The sequence below is a fragment of the Acinonyx jubatus genome, chromosome F2 (genome assembly GCF_027475565.1).
Source record: "Acinonyx jubatus isolate Ajub_Pintada_27869175 chromosome F2, VMU_Ajub_asm_v1.0, whole genome shotgun sequence".
Classification (NCBI taxonomy): Eukaryota; Metazoa; Chordata; class Mammalia; order Carnivora; family Felidae; genus Acinonyx; species Acinonyx jubatus.
The window spans coordinates 74,175,606-74,196,414 of NC_069394.1; the positions used below are offsets into that span (position 1 = coordinate 74,175,606).

The 20,809-nt window shown below is 46.6% G+C and overlaps 1 protein-coding gene across 7 annotated transcripts in view; it reads right to left on the bottom strand.

The window, feature by feature from the left end:
- Positions 1-20,809, bottom strand: part of LYN (LYN proto-oncogene, Src family tyrosine kinase) — a 127,318-nt gene that overhangs the window by 59,050 nt on the left and 47,459 nt on the right. For 3 of the 7 annotated variants that reach the window (XR_008292805.1, XM_027042887.2, XM_027042889.2), the window contains exons 2-8: positions 9,883-10,019; positions 6,697-6,742; positions 5,127-5,232; positions 3,188-3,286; positions 2,712-2,815; positions 2,029-2,178; positions 1,033-1,185 (exon numbers count right to left, since the gene is read on the bottom strand). Coding sequence is in view for 6 of the 7 variants with exons in the window: in XM_027042887.2 (XP_026898688.1) it covers positions 1,033-1,185; positions 2,029-2,178; positions 2,712-2,815; positions 3,188-3,286; positions 5,127-5,232; positions 6,697-6,742; positions 9,883-10,014 (790 nt within the window). In the remaining variant the exon portion in view is untranslated. Of the gene's footprint in view, positions 1-1,032; positions 1,186-2,028; positions 2,179-2,711; positions 2,816-3,187; positions 3,287-5,126; positions 5,233-6,696; positions 6,743-9,882; positions 10,020-12,584; positions 12,737-20,809 lie in introns of those variants that run through there. The other 4 variants (XM_027042888.2, XM_027042890.2, XM_015080697.3 and 1 more) reach the window with 3 other exon arrangements.

The window sequence follows — 20,809 nt, forward strand, 5'->3', positions numbered from 1 at the left end:
AGAAAGCAATTCACATTCAATGTAAACACTTTAGAAAAGACAGGCAGGGGTGGGGGAAAAATCCCCTGGAGAAGCCACTGCTATAATTTTGGTGTACTTCTTGTCAGCCTGAGAAGGCAGGAGTTAACGGTAAGGAACGATTCATTAATGGTGGCGCTTTGAACATCTTTAGAAACTTCCTTGGTGAGAAACTGAAGTAAGTGTGATGTGTCCTATTACGGCCACTAGCAAGGATGATCCTAACCCTGAAGGTAATTTTTCCTGTCCTGCACTTAAGACATGTGTCCTGAGAATCCAGTCATGAGAGAATCATGAACAAGTAGAACAATCAGAAGAACGACCCACTGCCCTCTTCCTTACGAAGGTTTATTCCAAAATTTTTGTCAATGTTTAGTTTTGAGAGACAGAGCACTAGCGGGGGAGGGGCAGAGAGAGAGGCAGACACAGCATCCGAAGCAGGCTCCAGGCTCTGAGCCATCAGCCCAGAGCCCGATGCGGGGCTCGAACTCGTGAACTGCGGGATCATGACCTGAGCCGAAGTCGGACACCTAACCGACTGAGCCACCCAAGTGCCCTTACACATTTATTCTAAGAGAGAGTTACTGAGGTGGGGGTGGGTGGGAGTGAAACAGACAAAGGGGAGTAGGAGGTACAAACCTCCAGTTACGAACATTGTAATAATGCCGTATGGCGACAGGTGGTTGACTAAACTTCTCATGGTGGGCAGAGCAGAACACTGAGAATTGCTGAATCGCTTATTTTCGTGCACCAGAAACGAATATAATGTTGACTGTCAACCGTAATTCAACTAAAATTTAAAAATATATATTAAACATTTTTTAAAAAAGAAGAGAGAGAATTACAAGGAAGAGAGTCGAAACAGATTTGCAGGCCAGTTCTTGTTGCCAGGTGGGCAGAGCCAAACAAAAGCAAGGATGCTTCCGGCGCGGTTTAGTGTTTGGCTGAGAAAACGCGTCAAAATTAGCTTGGGCCCTTATTTCCCTGGTCGCCTCCCCCAGAGGCGCAACTCACCCATCCAGACTTCCCCGAACTGCCCGGCACCGAGCCTTTTCACCAACTTGATGGACTCCCGTGGGATCTCCCAGGCGTCTTTGTCCCATGGCTTCTGCGGTTTGGGACTAATACACGCCTTCTCCAGTCTTCTGCACAAGCCATCTGACTGCTCTGATTTGAAAGAACACAAATTCAAAGAGGTTAAGCAACGTCCCACTTTGTATCTCACCGGCATCTAAGAAGAAATTTTGACTGCTAGCGCGATCGCTTTCGGACTGACGTAGTCTACGGACATAAAATGTCGTGCGGGTTATCTTTTGTGTCCTCGTGACTTTTGAAATTCTTACATGAGAGACCATTTGAAACGCGCCTTGACTTTATCGATTAGTATGGTTTGCAAACCTCCAGTGTATGTTGCCTCAGAATGGGTTGCAGAAATAAACAGTACCCACGGCCGCCCACCACAACCGACTTCAATCACACAGGGAATGAACCCGGAAGCCGCCCATGGGTTTGGCTTAACAGGGCTGAGAACCAGCACTGGAGACAGAGGACCCCTGACTTGCCACTTCTAAATATTTTCTTGTCATTGTCCTTTGTTTTCCTTCACCCAGCATGCGCATTACCTTATTACCTTTACCACATATACACATGTGTCTACAAAGACACGTATCTGTGAATCTGCATTCCGATTCCAAATATTTAAAGATGTGTTGTAAAAATATGCACTACGTGGAAAAAAAACATTCATTTTGCTCTTCACCATTCTGGGACATTAACTGTGAAACGGCATGGACAAGGTGGGAAGGGCCAGGATGATTATTCACTAGGATCAAATCTGATTTTAAATGCGGATTTAATTATAGATGAATTTAGAATCAATTATAGAGTATGATCCTCCAACTTCTTCCAAGAGATGTACGATGTAGAAGAATTTTAGTGTAAAAAAGTGTCTGAAACCCTGCATCTCATAATCATCTGTTTTGCCTTGTCTGACCGTCGGCTTTTACTTACTTTGGTAATGCTTAATCATGTCACTGATACAAGGGAAAGTGATTCGTGGAGAGATGTAATAACCCCCATTGTCCAGACTTCTAATTTTGTAGTGCTTAATAACATCACCATGCACAGGGTCATAATCTCTGACAGAAAGAGAGAAGCTTCCTGTGAGGGAAAAACACAAGTAAAGATCATGCTTATATTTTAGAAGATCTGCCTTATGCAACACTATAGTACGCATTTTGCCATAAAATATGCAAAACGTAAATTAAGTATGGATAGAGTGCGTAATTTTTAAAGTCCTATAAACAAGTCCGCTTGACACGAGGCTAGTATTTTGTTTGCTATGAAACCTACCAACACGCCCTTTTCCTTCCTCGCAATAGGTTTTTATGATTTCGCTGAATTGAAAAGTTACTTTGATTTTCTTTCTCTGAAGATTTCAAGATTTACTCTAAATAATAACGTAAGAGGCCCAGCAAACATAAAGTGTGGTAAGAAATGGCCATAATTGGGCTGCTTCCTATGTTACTTTTCGTAGTAAAACTAATCATTTGAGTCATTTGTTACCAAACTATAAAACTTTCACTACCAGAACATAATATATCTTTCTTTAAAAAAAAATAAGAATTCCAGACTAGTTTCTAAGAATGATCTGTTCAGTAGTGATTTATTGGAGGATTTAAACCACTTCCTACCTTTTAATGTTTCACTTTCTCTGATAAGAAAAGCCCCAGCACTGTTCCCGGGCGCAAGAAGCTGCCTTTCGGCGTCTTTCCTGGTTATGTCCTTGAAAAACCACCTGAGAAGACATTGTGACATTTCATGGGTATTATGTTCCAGGGAAGGAAAAAGAAGCAATCGGGGGCGGGGGGGGGGGGGCTGGGTGGCTCAGTCGGTTAAGCGTCTGACTCTCAATTTCAGCTCAGGTCACGGTCTCGCGAGTTTGTGAGTTCAAGCCCCGCATCGGGCTCCTTGCACTGACCGTGGGGAGCCTGCTTGGAATTCCCTCTCTCTCCCTCTCTCTCTCTTTCTCTGTCCCTCCTGCACATGCTCTCTCTCTCAAAATAAAGTTAAAAACTTAAAAAAAAAAAAAAAGAAAAAGATAAGGAATAAACATGATGGCCAATGTAACAAACAAATCACCCAAGATGACAACGTGTAAAGGACTCACTCTTCCGTTTCCAAGGTGTTGACCTTGGCTACGTAGTTGCTGGGGATGAAACCTTCTCTCTTCGTTGAAAGGGATTTAGCTTTCCACCATTCTCCATGTCTGGAATGGAAACACATCGAGAAGTGTTCGTGTCCAATGAGTCAAAAACTGCACTTGTCTTAAGGTGTTTGTTTTGGGGGGCGAGGGAGAGTGAGATGATCCCTGGAACCCCAGAATCCAGTGGGAAATTCACTCATTTTGCTGAAATACAAATATGTTTAGAGATGAAGGCAAGGGCAAACAGTCTCGCAACTGGGTCACCATGCTCAGTGCTGTGCAAACAGAGTTGGTAGAAATGGCTCCCATCGGGCAGAAGCAACATTTGCGGCTTCCACCCGGGACATCTAAGAAATGCTTTAGGACCCTTACAGAGGGGGAGTCAAGGGACTAATGAACCATAGTTCCTAGGTTATAAACTCTTTTGTTAAAATATGGAAATGCTAATTTCCATAGACAGATGCCGTGGAAAGAAAGAAATAGAAAACCATAAAATAGGGGCGCCCGGGTGGCTCAGTTCGTTGAGCGTCTGACTTTGTTCGACTCAGGTCATGATCTTGCCGTGCGTGGGTTTGAGCCCCACGTCGGGCTCCGCGCTGGTAGTGTGGAGCCTGCTCGAGATTCTGTCTCTATCCCTTTCTCTGCCCCTCCACCTCCTCTTCTCTCTCAAAATAACATATATATTCTCTCTCAAAAATATATATATTCAGGGCACCTAGGTGGCTCAGTGGGTTAAGCATCCGACTTCAGCTCAGGTCACCATCCCACAGTACGTGGGTTCCAGCCCCGCATCGGGCTCTGTGCTGACAGCTCGGAGCCTGGAGCTGCTTCGGATTCTGTGTCTCCCTCGCTCTCTGCCCCTCCCCTGCTTGCACTCTGTCTCTCTCAAAAATAAATAAACAGTTAAAAAAAAAAAAAAAAAAAGGAAAGGAAAACCATAAAATAAATGATTCCAAGCAGGCAGCCTCGTCCCCATGTTCTTGGCCTCCGCACGGAGGCAAGGAGGAGGCTGGGGCCAGGGAAGGAGGCAGAATGGATGGGTCCCCACGAGCCTCAACTATGATCGGCTTCCAGTTTCCGCACGCAGTCGGGCTCCGTGCCCACAAGACGTGAACGACAACCACAGTGACACCGCGCTGCTGCCTGTGGGACGCCCATGCCGTATTTACACGCACGTTAATTCTCACATCACCCCCAAGACCGAGGTACCGCCATTCCCATTTCGTAAGTGAAGAAACCAAGAGCTGAAGCGGCCTGTCGAGATCACACAGTCGTCACGAGGCAGAGCCGGGATTGCAACCAGTAAGTGACAGCTGCTCTTAACCACTTAGCCCCTTGTACTTACTACGGGGTCTCCCTCCTCCACCGTGGTTGGTGGGCCAAGGGGACAACGTATGCCAGATCAGCGGGAAATACCTAGGAAATCCGTATCCTCAGTTCCGAGCCCCTGGGGTCTGAGTCACGGGTCTGTGAGTCAGCACAGAGAGGTCAAGGACATGATGATGCCTAAGTGTCTTCTCACGAGGGCTACAACTGCCGAGCAGGGGCGTTTCCAAAACGCTGCTTCAACAGTGTCCTTAGAACTCAAACCAAGCTGGACCCATAAACCCAGTCTGGATTTGGGCAACATCACTAAACAAACATGGCATTAGAATAACGTGCCAGTTCCACGCAGACCCAAAGTTGTTAAGGTGACACAGATGGATAAAGAAAGAAACCAGCGTCTGGATTCAAAGGGACACCTGGAGAGTGTTCACAGCCACACATAAGAGGAAAGTTCCTGTGGCCTTCCCCTTTCCATTCCCAAAGCCCTGCTGGCAAGCAAGGAGGCGGGAAGCCAAATGAGGGGTCGGGCCTCAGTGGCCTAAGGGACAGCAGGCACAGCGTGCGAGGGCGTACTCACTCCTCCAGGACTTTCATCTTCTCTCCTTTCTTGAACGACAGGTCGTCTGGATGGATGCCATCGTAGGGGTACAAGGCTACTACAATGTCTCCTTGCTCCTCTGGATCTAAAACCGAAGACCGGGAAGGAAGACATTCAAGAATCAATCAGTGGAAACATTCTAGTGAGTCCCTGTCAGGCACAAAGGAGTCCTGCCCAGGGGGACGCACAGCCCACATGCTCTACGGTAAGCAACGTATTATACGCACCGGATACATTATCGGTCATCGCCAATCGTACAGGCCCGCGACTATAATTAATTCCAACTCTGTACTTAAGAAATTATTCAGCCGCGTTCATGGCGGCATGATGCACAAAAACTAAAAGGAGGAAACAATCCAAACGTTCAGTGACAAACGAATGGATAAACAAAATGTGGTGAGTGCGTGCCACAGAATATTACTCAGCCTTAAAATGGAGGACAATTCTGGGGCGCCCGCGTGGCTCAGGTGGTTGTGTCTGACTCTTGATTTCAGCTCAGGTCACGATCTCAAGGTTCGTGAGTTTGAGCCCCGCGTCGGGTTCTGTGCTGACAGTGTGGGGCCTGCTTGGGATTCCCTCTCTCCTCCCCTCTCTCTCTCTGGCCCTCCTCCCCCTCCCCCACTCTCTCCCTCAAAATGAAACGCTTTTTTTAATGGAAGAAAATTCTGACACAAGCTACAGCATGGATGAACCCTGAAGACGTCATGAGAAGTGAACGAAGTCACACACGAAAGGACAAACACTTTACGATCCCATTTATTTGGGGTACCTAGAGTAGTCAGATTCAGAGGGACAGAAAGTAGAATGGGGGCTGTCGGGGGCAGAGGGGAGTAGGGGAAGGGAGCTAGTGTGTAATCTGGACAGAGTTTCAGACGAAGAAGTTCTGGACACGGATGGTGGTGACGGCTGCACAATAATGCGAACGTACTTATTTCCACTAAACTGTATGGTTAAAAATGGCCACCGTGAGGGGCGCCTGGGTGGCTCAGTCGGTTAAGCATCCGACTTCAGCTCAGGTCACCATCTCGCGGTCCGTGAGTTCGAGCCCCGCGTCGGGCTCTGGGCTGATGGCTCGGAGCCTGGAGCCTGTTTCCGATTCTGTGTCTCCCTCTCTCTCTGCCCCTCCCCTGTTCATGCTCTGTCTCTCTCTGTCTCAAAAATAAACTTAAAAAAAATTAAAAAAAAATGGCCACCGTGAGGGGCGCCTGGGTGGCTCAGTCGGTTAAGCGTCCGACTTCAGCTCAGGTCACCATCTTGCGGTCTGTGAGTTCGAGCCCCACGTCGGGCTCTGGGCTGACAGCTCAGAGCCTGGAGCCTGCTTCCGATTCTGTGTCTCCCTCTTTCTCTGCCCCTCCCCTGTCCATGCTCTGTCTCTGTCTCAAAAATAAACAAAAAATGTTAAAAAAAAAACATTTAAAAAAAATGGCCACCGTGATAACTTTTATGTTGCATGTGTTTTTCTACACAGAAACATAAAAACACTCAAGCTGACTGCCTTGCAGAGCCTGCAACAGTGAAGAAAAGAAGCCATGTTGCTATGAAGACGTACCTTTGGTTTGAAACCTCTGTCCTGGTAAAAGCTGAGATTCTGGAACCTAGGAGAGAACATTTGTTAGGAAGAGGATTCTGAGGTTTAGCTTTTCTTTCTCCCGCGTTCACGTTGTACGTTCTCTCGTTTTTCTGACGGTAGCACGTGAGGTTTAGGACTTGCAATTTAGTAAGGCGGAGGGAAGAGGAGAACAGAGAAAAACTTCTGCATAGCTGCGTCCTGACATACACAGCTCGGTGGAAGGACTCTCCCCTCACAGTCTCTCCATCTCTCCACAGACTCTCCATCACGGTCACTTGCCTGCGATGGCAGGAAGCGACCAGGGCTCGAAGCAGGGGCTGCTAGATGCTAACCCGATCATCATTCTCCCTCTTATTTGATAACAGGACCCTAATACTGTGTGCGATGGCAATTTGCCCAGCCAAGTGGCTATGCTTCTGACTCTCTGACATTCTATGCAGATGGGGGGCGGGGGGGAAGGAGGTCTGTAAGCAAACTGGTTGCGGGGGTGCTTTGGGCCAGCTCCCCCTCTCCCTTGCGCTCTTTCTGCCTAGAAACAGGTGGAGGCTGGAGTCTCAGCTTGGAAATCAGACACCACGGAGAGCAGAGCAGAAGACGGTGGGGCGGGCGGGGGGGGGGGGGGGGCGGTTGGTAGCCGGGGTCCCTGCTGGCTTTGTGGGATTGCCACTCTGGCCAGGACTGCTGATCTCCGCGTTTCCCAGACTTGTGTAGAAAACTGGTCAGGGGTCTGTCCCTAGGAGCTGAGAACCGGTCCTAACAGATCCAGGCTTCCTAAGGCTGACCCTGTTTCTGTCATGGGGACGGCTGGCATCTTTTGTTATTTCTGCTGGGGGGTGAATCATCAGGGTCTGTGGCACAAAAGCCACCTCAATTGCTTTTTAAATCAAATCCTTTTTCTCTCAGTGACCACGGAGAGGATGGTAAGACCTCCGGGGCCCCTTTTAAGGAAAGTACTGTCGGAGGCCTAGACCCGCAAATCATGCCACTTTTCTCTTTGATTAAAGTGACTTAATGGAATGGGACTGAAACGGCGTGCACTGAAATTTAAATTTCTGACGAAAGCTAGCCCATAAAATCTCCAATTAGGAGGTTGGGGGCGGGCTGTAGAGGAGAGAGGACACAGCAGATTTCCTGGTAGCAGAAAATCATGGGTCCATACTATCCTTGAAGACTTCTTTTAAGAAGTTCTCGACTGATTTTTTAATCAGTGGATTTGCATAATTACGACGCATGATCAATTATAAATGATGTAGAGGAAATAATTAGAAGATGAGAGACTAAATCACTTTGAAAGCAGCAAGCTGATTTTCAAGTATCAATGAGTCCTTAATTTACAAAGGTTTCAGTAGCCTTTTCCTAAGAGCAAAACACATAGACGGTGCAGTCGCCTTAACTCTTTCTCTTTAAAGGGTCTCTTCCTCGGGCTGTTGTTGAATTCCATCACTTCTGCCTGTCTCATCACGGCTCCAAGCTAAGAGCCTTGTGAGACAAAGGCATCTGTGACCACAGAAGGCACAGACTAAAATGCAGAATCCATGACAGAGGTGCAAGGTTGCAACCATTTTTTTACTACTTCTGCTTTCCAACTCAACGTTTCACCTGCTTTACATTAAATAAGAGGCAACATGGTAAGTTCATACTATTTGCCTTTGTGCTTTCTGGATAAAGGGCATCTTCGATCATCAGTTCAGAAGAAAACTTGGGTTTAAAGCGTGAAAAATGCATTGCATGTGATACCAGAAAAAGCCAGATTCTTTCTCTGAGATCTTCCCCCCCCCGCCCCTATTTTCTCCCTCTTTTTTTTTTTTAATTTTTTTACTTTTTAAAATTTACATCCAAATTAGTTAGCATATAGTGTCTCTGAGACCTTTTAAGTGTCTAATAAGAAAACTACTTGTGACTTCCAATTCTCTCAATCGTTTTATTTCCCATTAATCATGTTTATATAATACGATTCTACATCTATGCTTATGTAATATTTTTAAATATAGTTACATGTATTTATAATGACGAAATTATTAAAGCCATATCCTTATACTCTTTGAGTTTCTATATAAGCATAACGTTCACTTCTCTGTCTAGAATCATGTGCGGTAATTAATAGCGATAATATATTCACTCTTTATCTCCATTTATTTTTACGGAGGCCAACAGTGACGTTTCAATTTCAACAGTGCCAGGAGATTTTGACATACATAACAATATGTAACTTTGCCTTGGCAACAATAACAGACTTCTGTAATGCCAAGGCGTTACATTTAAAACAGGTCAGACTAGAGCCGCTATGGAAGTTCTTAATAAAGGCATTGGGGCTAATAAACTGCTTCCGGCTTAAATGCTTAGAAATTCCATTATATAGACAGATAGATCAACAGGTATAGGTATCTATATGTATATCTATAGACCTATCTACCTACCTATACATATCTATATGTAGATGGAAAGGACAGTAGGCCTGAAATAAAGTTCATTTGAAGCACTAACTACCCAAAGCTCTGTTCCTCTTTTCCATCAAGTCAGATAGAGTATTAGGTCCTCCTTTGCCCAGCATTTCCCAACTGCATCGAATAGCATGTCACTCATGCTATTATCACAGATATAAAGATATCCGTGCAAGGTCGGGGGGCAGAATTAGTTGTGTGTGTTTTTTGAAATCTTTTAATTCTCTACAAAAAGTCCTGACAGCTTCAGAATCGGCACTGTTTGGAATTAACTGAAGAATGACAAGATGTGGGATAAAATATGACACGCCGAAGGGCCTATTCACACTTCTTCTAGCTTCTGGCTTGCATCCAGAATTTCCTTCTGCTTCCAGACCCCTGCACTAATCTCACTATCTACCCTAAGTCATACAGGTCCAGAGAGATGGGCAGATTCATCTTTATGTATAAAGAGCTGGTCTTTGCACCAGTTTCACGAAAAGTGATTTTCTTTTCACAGGAGGTGACCAACGGCCCCTTTTTTTCAGACAGGAGGGAGCCTGGTTATCTCTAAAATGTTTACAAACTCTTTAAAGGATTAAGTTACAAGGCATAGCGAATGTTGTTGGAGGCCCAAGTAACGGATTTGATTTTCTGCACGCACAGGTTACGGATTCGGTGTTTAAATTACGCAGCCATGCTTTGATCCTGCTGTGGGAACGCTCCCCTGAGACTATCTACTTACTGGCCTTTGCTGTTTATTGGACGTTGGATCTCTCACATAAATAGTTCGGTCAGTATTACGTACTGGTTGAGGCTTCAAATCTACTCCATCGCCATTCAGATTGTCTTTCCTTTTTGATTTTATACATCCCATATTTCCTGTTGGAATATAAAAGCAATGACAGGGTTTTACCATTCTAGAACTGGCGTCAAGCTCCCAAACATCTGCATTAACAGAGGCTAGAAAGAGTACATTTTTATGCTTTATTATAGATAACGAACTCAAATGTGCTTCACATACCCATTTGCTGGTTCATTCATTCATTTAACAGCTATTGCTCGAGCAGCATTTTTACGTCAGCAAGACATCATCCCCGCTCTAGAGACACTCGTATTCTTGCGGCGGGGACGTGTGAATCAAAGCTACAGTACAACGGGACGAGTCCATGACAGAGGATGCAACTAACTAGGACCTAGGGTAGGGCACCTAACTCAGGCAGGTGGAGAAAGAGGGAGTCAGTGGGAAACATCCTGAAGGAAATGCTCCGTGAGTCAGAATGGGGGCCACATGGCAAAGCCACATGGCAAAGTCAGTAAAGGGATTCCAGGAAGAAAGAACTTCAATGCAAACTACTGACCCTGAGACAACATGGCTCCTTTGGGGAACTAGTTCATCTCACCCCTTCGGGGAAGAGGTTCAAGCTGATCCCTTCAGAAAACTAGTTCTACAATGAGAAAGCTTTTCGCCAAGGAGCAGGTAGGGAAGGCCACGGGCTGGGATGGAAAGGGAGGCACACTTTGGGTAAACGTCGGGGAGTTGTTGGGCTTACTTTGTCATTTCACAAGGACATAACGTGCAAGGCAAAGTCAGGGGCTTGGGGCCTCAAAGGCAAGCATGAAGAAGACCTAGAAGGCAGAGAGCCTGGTGGCAACTGAATGTGGCTTCGGGCCTAGGAAAATGGCGGGGGGCCTTCACCAAGACCGGAAATGCAAGAGGAGAGATGATGCCTGGAGGAACATCCAAATGATCAGATCCAGTAGGCTTCCCAGGAAGACAGGTGAGTGTGGAAACCAGGCGAGACGGCGGAGCTAGAGGCATGAATGATGGTATCAGCAAGGCATGACTGTGTACTACTTTGGAGGAAGAACCACAGACAGAAGGGGTTGTGCCTGACCAGAGCACGAGGACGTAACCAAGCTTCCGAATGCTGAACTCTTCTACTCGTTTATCTGGTTAATACTGGGATATATAGAGCACCACACAAAGCACTCTGGGGACTAAAGAGAGGATTCTGAAAACTATAATCAGAGACGCATTCTGCCTACAGCATAGCCTCATGGTCCGATCTATACATTAAAAACAATCTGTTATGAGCTCCGTCAGAAGGCCCCATAGAGCAGTGGGTCCCAAACCTAAACGAACACCAGGATCATCAAACTCAAGAGACCAGATTCCCGGGACACGTTCCAGGAAATTCCACTGGGGCCAGTGGAGGAGGGTACCCAGCGGGGGAGGGGGGTGCATCTGTGGAATTCAGAAGCACTGCCATTTTGGGGACCACTGCCTACAACAGCAGAGGAGGGGGAGATGATTCAGAGCTTGGGGGAGAGGTGCTGGGAATCGGGAAATAACTCCCAGAGGAAGAACTGTTCCAAGAAGTCTCAAGATCTCTGGATTATCACCCACAGGGCACGTGGCCACAACTGATCTCTGCACCTTGTCCCGCAGGCTCCCAGTTGGCCCGCACCCCCTCAACTTGTTTATCATCGCACTAGTGAGATATGAAGCCTCTAAAGGCTCAGTCACACCTCTTTCTGAAACTAGCAAGCACAGTTCCCAAAATAAAGGGGAAGCAAGTATTTCTTTGATTCAAAACAGCACCCCCCCTTTTTTTTATATGCTCAAGTTTCTGAAATGGAGAAGGGTTTTCAAGTGGATCTGTAAATAAGTGAGATGGGTTTTAGGGTAAACAGGCAAGTTCTTTTTTCACCAGTCCCAACCCCCACCCCCTCCAAAATGCTGTTTGCACTGATCGTCCGTTAAAACAAGGGAATGTGGTCCTGGAGAAGGCCTCTCAGCACCCACCGCCGAGCACACGGGCAACACCAAGGGGAGGCCCTGGAGGGTCCCCCCAACCCCCCCGCCCAGCTCCTCCTCGCAAAGACCGCACCCCTCCCCAACCCTCCGGGCTGCAGGTGCTCCTGAGACCCGGCTGGCTGCCCCACTCCAGCAGGTGCTCTGTATCTTGGTGTCTGTTTCTCCCTCTGTGTGTGTGTGTGTGTGTCTCTCTCTCTCTCCCTCTTTCCCTCTCAATGTCTCTCTGCCTCTGCATCTCTGTCTCTCTCTCTCTCCCACCGTCTCCAGAGCTAACCCCAATGCTACCTGCCCAGCCTGGTCATCACTAAGGACCCTATTGAAAAGATCCCCCGTCTACCCATTCTACTGCACAGGCTTTACACTCTTCTCTTTTCTAATTGTGACCGACATCCCATTACATATTGATTAACTTGTGGTCAGCGCCCACCAGACTTGAGGCTGCTGGGGAAGCTCCCAGCCTGTTTCTTCCCAGCAGTACTCCCAGCGGCTACGCAGTGCCTGTGCGGGGCAGGTGTTCAGGGAACACGCCCCCGAGAATGACCGGGTGGGGCGGCTCTGGCTGTGTACACGCTCATCATCTCGACCCTCTTGCAAAAGGTGAACAAGAGAAAGGAGAGGAAACACACCTCCGTCGGTTTCAGAGGCAGATATCTCTAGAACTGACTTGTAATTTGCAAGAAATACAGAGGTCAGAGGAACGAAATGATCAGGCAAGTCCACAGTAAGGTCCAACTCCATGTCTGGACACACTGAAGAGTGCACAGGGTAGGCGGGGTGGGGACGAGGCGGTTACACATTAAAAGACTAGAGACACATAACCTTGCGTGGATCCTGGATGGGGGTGGGGACAGAGGAGGACACAGGGTGGGATAACCGGGGAAATCTGAATGTGTCTGAACATGATGTTAGGGAACTGCTAAGTTTCGTGGGTGATGAGATAATAGCTCTCTGATCGTGCGGCATGAGGCCGAGTCTTAGGAGACGCATACAGGTGTGCAGGGGAGGGTGGCTCATGGTGTCACAAGTTACAACGCTTTGCCCAGTACAAAGACAAGGGGGGGCGGGGAGGCAAATACGGCAAAACGTTCAAAAATCAGAGAACCCAGGTGAGGACATTCTTTCATTTTTTTTTTTTTCCTGTGGCTTTGTTAGATTCAAAATTAAAAGTTAGAGGAGGGGGAGAAAATAAGAGGATGTTATGAACAACTTTATGAAAAAGAAGTCATACAAAATGTTAGAAACCCCGGCAGAGAGAGAGAGAGAGAGAGACACTCAGCGGGAACAAGGAGAGAGAAGACAGCTGGTGTGGAGTGGGGGCGTCTGGGAGCCAGACCTCTCCGGGGTCTGGACAAAGAGGCAATGACGACTGCCCATGGGCGGTGGCCCCACGAAGGAACAGGGAAGGATGGAAACAGAAAGCAGGTGGATGTGTAAACGGTGGCAACGGTTCACAGATGATCATCTCTTCATGTTCATTTCATAATTTCCCCTCCCCCCCGTCACCATGGATAACTGATAACACACAAGGGCTGTTGATGACAACAATTACGACACTGCTCCCCGTGGGGTTACGGTCCTCGGTGGCTCAGGCTGAGCTGGCCTCTGCCGACAGGGAGTTCTAGTTCATCACCGTCCAGCGAGAAAGCTCAGAGAGCTGCTTGTGGGGACACGGGGATGAACTCAGACCTGGTCCTGCCAATTCCTCATGCTGTGGGAAGGTTCCAGAAAAGTAGAAAATCCAACGTACCCCCAACAAAAACTAAGGTGGTTACACATTTGCAAGCGATAGGAGCTACACTCTACCATGATGCACACTTCAGCATTTATTTCATTTATTTTTATCTGAGAGAGGCAGAACGGGAGGGGGGGGGGAGGAGAGAGAGAGAGAGAGAGAGAGAGAATGAGATTGAGAATCCCAAGCAGTCTCTGCGCTCAGTGTGGAGCCCGATGCAGGGCTGGGTCCCACAACCCTGGGATCATGACCTGAGCTAAAAGCAAGTGTCAGGTGTTCAACCGACTGAGCCACCCAGGCGCCCCCACACTCTAGAATTTTTTTTTAAATATTTATAATTTTTTGAGCATCCCATGGACTCCCTGAAGAAACCCTATGACGCAGGTATTACTGACCCCACTTTACAGAAGAGCACACTGAGGCCCAGAGAGGCGGTTATGACCAGTCCAAAGCCACGGCACTGCTGAACCCTAGCGCTGGGCCTCGCACACAGGCTTAGCTGAAAGTCCAGACAATGGTGGCTTTGAAACTTGTGTCTTACCTACTTCAGTAATGATGCCGAAGGAAGAGATCATTTTTACAGCCTGCTTCTCTTGCAGAAGGACTTGAAATGCTTTTCCCAAAACAGACAATGAGGAGTTTAATAAAACGAAAGCAGAAGAGCCAAGCCAAGGAAAAGAGGAAAATGGGGATGTGGTAACACGGCGGGCACCAGATTTGCTATCACAGGTTTCCTGGCAGGAAGAACAGGGGTGCAGGGCGAGTGACGGCGCTTTCACGAAGGCAAGAGGAAGTAGAGCGGCCCCCCCCAGGAGGGCAAGGCCCCCCCCACAGATGCTAAGGTTTCTTAGATTAACTTTATGTAAAGTGCTACAGATGATGTAGTTCGCAAGGCCTTCAATTTTTTAGCAGTAAGTGAAGACGCATCTCATACGTGGGGATTTTCGGTCAATAATGATAAAGACTGAGGGGCCCCCTGGGTGGCTCATTGGTCGGGCGTCCAACTTCAGCTCAGGTCATGATCTCACAGTTGGTGAGCTCGAGCCCCGCGTCGGGCTCTGTGCTCACAGCTCAGAGCCTGCTTCGGATCCTCTGTCTACCTGTCTCCCCGCCCCCACTCCCTCTTTCAAAAATAAACATCAAAAAAAAAAAATCATGACAATAACCAAGATTTGACATGCAAATACAGCCATGGGATGTTTATCACATCAGCTGGACTACATGGTCTAAAATAGACACAAACATCTGGGCAACTACTTGCTCACAAAGGGTCATCTGCCAACACGCCCAGGAAACGGGAGGTGGTTAACTTTTCTTTCCAGAAATTTCTTTCACTGGAACAAATGTCCTTTTGGGTGGCTTATCCTCCTTTAAGGGCCTTAGAATACAAACATCCTTTGGGGTGGCTTATCCTCAGTTAAGGGCCTTAGAATACTAAAATCGTTTTTAAGAAAAGATTTAAGAAAAGACTAAGTATGAGCCTTCATTTACTACCCTGCTGCCTCTGGTCAGATCAAATAATGCCTTACCGTTATCCATGCACTTGCTAAAAAAACGACCGTCCGCTTGGAATTCTACTTCCGGGGACGGATTTCTTTTTCTCCCCCTCCAGCTTTACTGAAATATAATTGACATAGGACATGGTGTAATTTAAGGCATACGATGTTAATGATTTTGTACACCGTGTATTGTGAAATGATTCCCACAATAAGGTTAGTTAACACCTCAATCACTTCACGGCGTTGTCAGGGGTTATTTTCATGGTAAGAACTTTAGAGGAGCTGTTCTTGAGATACACAAGGTTGTTCACGTGAACGTTATGTATATCATATAGAGAGACAATCTATATGTCAGTAGGGGAGAGTTCATTAAATTGGGATAAACTGACATATTCTGAGAGTAGAAGGAGTTAAAAAGAGAGATTTGTAGAATTCGGGCATTCTTGACCATCGGTCATTACTGATTGAAGAAACACACAGAGACATAGGGACACACACATATCCATATGGAAGCATCTCCATCTATCCACAGAAAAAGAAGACAGACCCGTCACCATGTTGGTTAGGTTCTGAAGTCCATTGTAAGGGGCAAGATCCTATACAGAAATTTACTCTTCAACATTCCTAAAGAGGGCGCCACAACTTATAAGATATTTTGGAGTGAGGACTGTAGCGTTGGATTGCTGAACTCAAATCCTGGGTCCATCAATTATTAGCTGTGTGATCTTGGGCGAGTTGCCAAACCTCTCTGTGCCTCAGGATCCTTCTGAAAACTGGAGATAATCTTACCTGGCTCATTGCATTGTTATGATGCTCAAATGAATGAAGTCAGTCAATGTTTGTAAAGTGCTTACAAGTATGCTGAAAACGGCACACTGAAAGAGCTATAGACGTGTTGGTTAAACACATAGATAAATGCGGTCTAAACGCTAGTTTCCCTCCAGCGCAGCAAGGGAAACACTGTCGCCGATGAGAAACAGAAGCACAGCCTCTACCCCACCCCGAAGAGGGAACGGTAGGAGCCCATCGCCACCTCACCCTCGGGGTGGCACCCAGGCCACCTGGCCCGTCCAAATGGCCATTTTCTTCCTTACTCCGTCCCTCCCCTCTTTGGGGTGGGTGCCTTCCATGCCGGGTCAACTCTGCCGTATGCTTGGGTATGGCATGATGAGCAGAATGTGAGTGCATATGCATTACCCTGTGATTAAAGACGGGGAGAGAAGCTGGGGAGTGGAAGAGGTTCCTGAGTTTGCCTTTAACATGCATTTTGGGTAATATCTTGGCCTCTGTCACAGATCTCCCAAGTTTAAAAGGTACTACGGTGGCGTCTGGGTGGCTCAGTCGGCGAAGCATCCGACTTCAGCTCAGGTCATGATCCTGCGGTTCGTGAGTTCGAGCCCTGCTCCGGACTCTGGACTCTCTCTTCCTCTCTCTCCTCTGCCCCTCGCTCACTCGTGCTCTCCCTCTCAAAAATAAATAACATTTTAAAAATATATAAAAAAGTAAAGGTATTACACCCCATATATTATATTTCAACCTATATTTTTCAAGTCCGTACAAATCACTTCCCTGACTGCTACATGATAGTTTTGAAATCACTCATTTCTCATATTATCAGAGCCTAAAGATATATCCAGTAGGAAACTGGAAGCTATTTCCCCCTATGTAATCTGAATCCGTATTTTAACAGCAAGTTAAAATCCTAGATCTTAAAATTTAAAAACAAGGTTACTAGAATTTAACCCCCCATAACCTGCATTTCCAGCCTTTATAAAATGCTACAAAGAAACTGTGTTGGTATCCCATTTTGTTTCTATTATGATTTGTAAATTTTCTGTCTTCACTCCATCAGCCAAAAAGAAAGTAAATTGTCTTTTTTTTTTTTTTTTTAAACTCACCACTACTTCTCCCAACCGACTGCTTTACTTTGCATGGAGTTTTCCCAGCAACAAGCCAATTACTCATCCAAAGGCTCATCAGGAGCTCCAGAACCTTCTTCCGGTTACCCGACCTCCTGTCTAACCTTGCAATATCCAGCGTCATTCTGGAGTTACCAGACATGTGTATGTGGGAAGGGAGGAGCAGCGAAGAATATGCAATTACCTACTTTGTGCCCAGCATTGCCCCGATGAAGAAAGCAAAGCCCAGAGGTGAACCTGTGTGAGGTTATCAAAGGTCTTAGGTACAAACGGAACTTGGTCCATCGGCTTCAAAGCCACACTTCTTGACCCACCCAAGGCTTTGCTGCCTCCCCATACTGTGTTTCATCTCTGAATTAGTGAGCTTAGAAAAACAAGAAAAAGGAAGCCCCAACGACATAGGGAGAATAATCCCCCCCCAAAAGTGACCTTCAACATTTAATAAAAAAGAAGGGGGGAGTCTGGGTGGCTCAGTCCGTTAAGCACGGCTCAAGTCATGACCTCACGGTTCACGAGTGGGAGTCCCCCATTGGGCTCTGCGGTGACAGCACAGAGCCTGCTTTGGGATTCTCTCTCTCTCTCTCTCTCTCTCTCTCTCTCTCTCTCTCTCTCCTGCTCGTGCTCTCTAGCTCTCAAAAATAGATAAACGTTAAAAAAAACAAAAAACCCCCCAAACAGTGATCTTGAACTTCCAAAGTATGCTGGGTTTGGTTCAAGGGTCATTCCCAGGAATTTATCCCTAAATAACATCTTCCATGCCTCGTGCTTACATTCCAGAACCAGTTATTTAACTCAAGCCTTGCTTTGTCTGCCCAAATAGAAGCCTTCTTGACACCCTTTGATTGTTTTCCTTCTTAGTGTACTTTCAAGAATGAGACTCCGGAGATGTTTTCAGAGAGGCAAGGTCGATGGAGGGGCTCCAACAACCTATCAGAGAGAAAGTGTCTCAGTGGTAGCCTCAGGACAACAGAGGAGGAGAAAGCTCCAGAACTAAACTCCATAATCAACTCCATCAGTTCCTACTTAAGTAGTTTTCTTTTGCCAACGTTCCTAAATTCCTTTCGAGAAAGATAGAATTGAAAAAGATGTAGCCAGACTCTCTTAGACAACTAAGATTTCTCTCCTCTGTAGGCCATGGTAATCATTTTCAAATGTTCTCGGTATTTTCCCCTGGATGAAATCGCCCAGAAAGCCATACTGACACAGTTAGTAAGCTGATAACCAGGGCCACCCGGGTCCAGACCCTGGTTTCGACCAGCCTCGAATACGAGGTCCTGAAGGTTGAGGGGCAATTAAGTCAATGTCGTTTTGGTATTGGGTAGTCCTGGCTCCTAGGTTTCCTCTGGGTTCCATAATCTGAGCAAATCCTTGACAACGCGGGTCACAGGACTGCTCTATGGTGTGGGTGTCACCTCTGGTCTGTGACTAAAGGTGGGATCCCCGTAGAAGGGAGCGGGGTGCTTTACAAAAAGTACTTCTTGAGTCATAAAATGTGACAGAGAGCCTGAAGGAGCATTAGAAAGAGTAAGAATGGGATAGAACCCCCATTCTACATAAAGGGGGGCCACGCCCACCCACTTTTATTATTAAGGGCCAATTGGGAAAGGGGGGTGGGGCGGGAAGTTGCTTTAAGTACATTTAGTAGTTAGAGGTCTACACCCCCAGATCCAACCTGGGGGAGACTGTACATCTGACAGAGGGTCTGTCTCTCTTTTTGCTTACAGGATGAGGCACAACGGAAGGCTCTCTGGAGGCTCCCCTCACTCAGAAGCCTTTTGAAGGGACAGGGGCTCTGGGAGATCCCGCCGTGATCCGTTCGCTCTGGAGGGGCTGTTCGGGTTAACGCTCCACACAGTCAGCAGTGCCCATCATATGGCAGCAGACACACAAAGGACGTGGAGAGAACCCGTGGCTTTCTTACCTCCCCAAGTAGCACCACAGAAACCCTGTACCTACGTAGGTACCACCTAAGAAGGGAGGGGGAGAAACCCGAAGAGCAAAACGCCCATCTTAAAGAGGTGGCGACATGATGGAAAAAAGACTAAGCTGGGAAAACTTCAAACCCCGTTGGCAAACTTAAGGCTGTTTGCTGACCTGCTGTTATTCAGGGGGATGAGGAGCGAGGGTTGAAGACCGTGAAGCCTTCTTTCCTCTGTTTTTGCACAGCCGAGGTGCAGTGTGGCCATGCTGCAAGCTTGCTACCCACAGGAGGCAGGGGCATTCTGGAATGCATTCGTGATGATGGTTTTAGAACCTTGAGAAGCTACTAGAAACCACCGGACTGTGTGTCTTAAAAGGGTGAATTTAGGGGCGCCTGGGTGGCACAGTCGGTTAAGCGTCCGACTTCAGCTCAGGTCACGATCTCGCGGTCCGTGAGTTCGAGCCCCACGTCGGGCTCTGGGCTGACGGCTCGGAGCCTGGAGCCTGTTTCCGATTCTGTGTCTCTCTCTCTCTCTGCCCCTCCCCCGTTCATGCTCTGTCTCTCTCTGTCTCAAAAATAAATAAACGTTAAAAAAAAATTTTTTTTAAATAAATAAATAAAAGGGTGAATTTATGGCATGTGAATTGTGTCGATAACGAATTAATTTCAAAATATGCTTCCTCGACCCCCCCAAGAGATGGATATAGGGCAGTATGGCTGGCTTCCCCTTCGTGCCATTTTATGTTTTTGTGATCGAAATCTGAGACATTTTAATTTACCTTATGTTTGCCAATGTCTCCATCTGGTTTGAAAGCTTGTTTTTATTATATGCTGTAGGACGCAGAGCAGCAGGGAGATCCAGGTATTATGCAGTTAGCTACAACGTAAATGTGTAGCATAAACAACAGGAAGCCCATCCTGAAATATTCTGAAATAACGATGCATAAAAAGAGCAAGTCGGCTGCGTTCATCAGAACCTTAATAAACCAGTACAGTTTTAGTCGCCGCATTTATCAGAGTGAGTCCAGAAAAGATCATGAAAGAATTAGGTGAGGGTTCAAATACCTGAACATTTGGAATCTGGAGAAGTTCAAGGGTAATTTGACTCTGGCGGGAAGACCGCAGAAGATCATGACAGGTACAGGAAACTAGGAACTGGGAAGCAGAGTTGCCGGGTCCAGCCTTGACAGTCCTGTAATTACGGACAAAACCACTTTTCTTCTCTGGGCTCTAATTTCTTCACCATAAAATGAAACCATGTGGCTTGGCATGAGAGTCAATGATACTATTTTTAACTTGACAATACATATTAAAGTCTTTTAAAATGTGTGCGCTTCTTGGGGTGCCTGGGTGGCTCAGTCAGTTAAGTGTCCTACTTCAGCTCGGGTCATGATCTCGCGGTTCCTGAGTTCAAGCCCTGTGTCAGGCTCTGTGCGGACAGCTCAGAGCATGGAGCCTGCTTCACATTCTGTCTCTGTTTCTCGGCCCCTCCCCTGGTCGTGCACTCTCTAATATAAATAAACACACACACAAAAATGTGGGCACTTCTTAACATTCCATTCAGCAATACATTGTTTCTAAGAAAATAACTGGTCACTTACACAAAGCTCTGTAGAAAAGGATATTTTCTTTATAAAGAAAGGGGACTGTGTGTAAATACCACACGATCCGAAATATACTCGAAATACAAAACTATAGGTCACTCTCAAAGTTTATTACACCTATAGCCAGTTCTCTGAAAAATTACAAAATGATCAATTTACCAACATTTGTATATCTT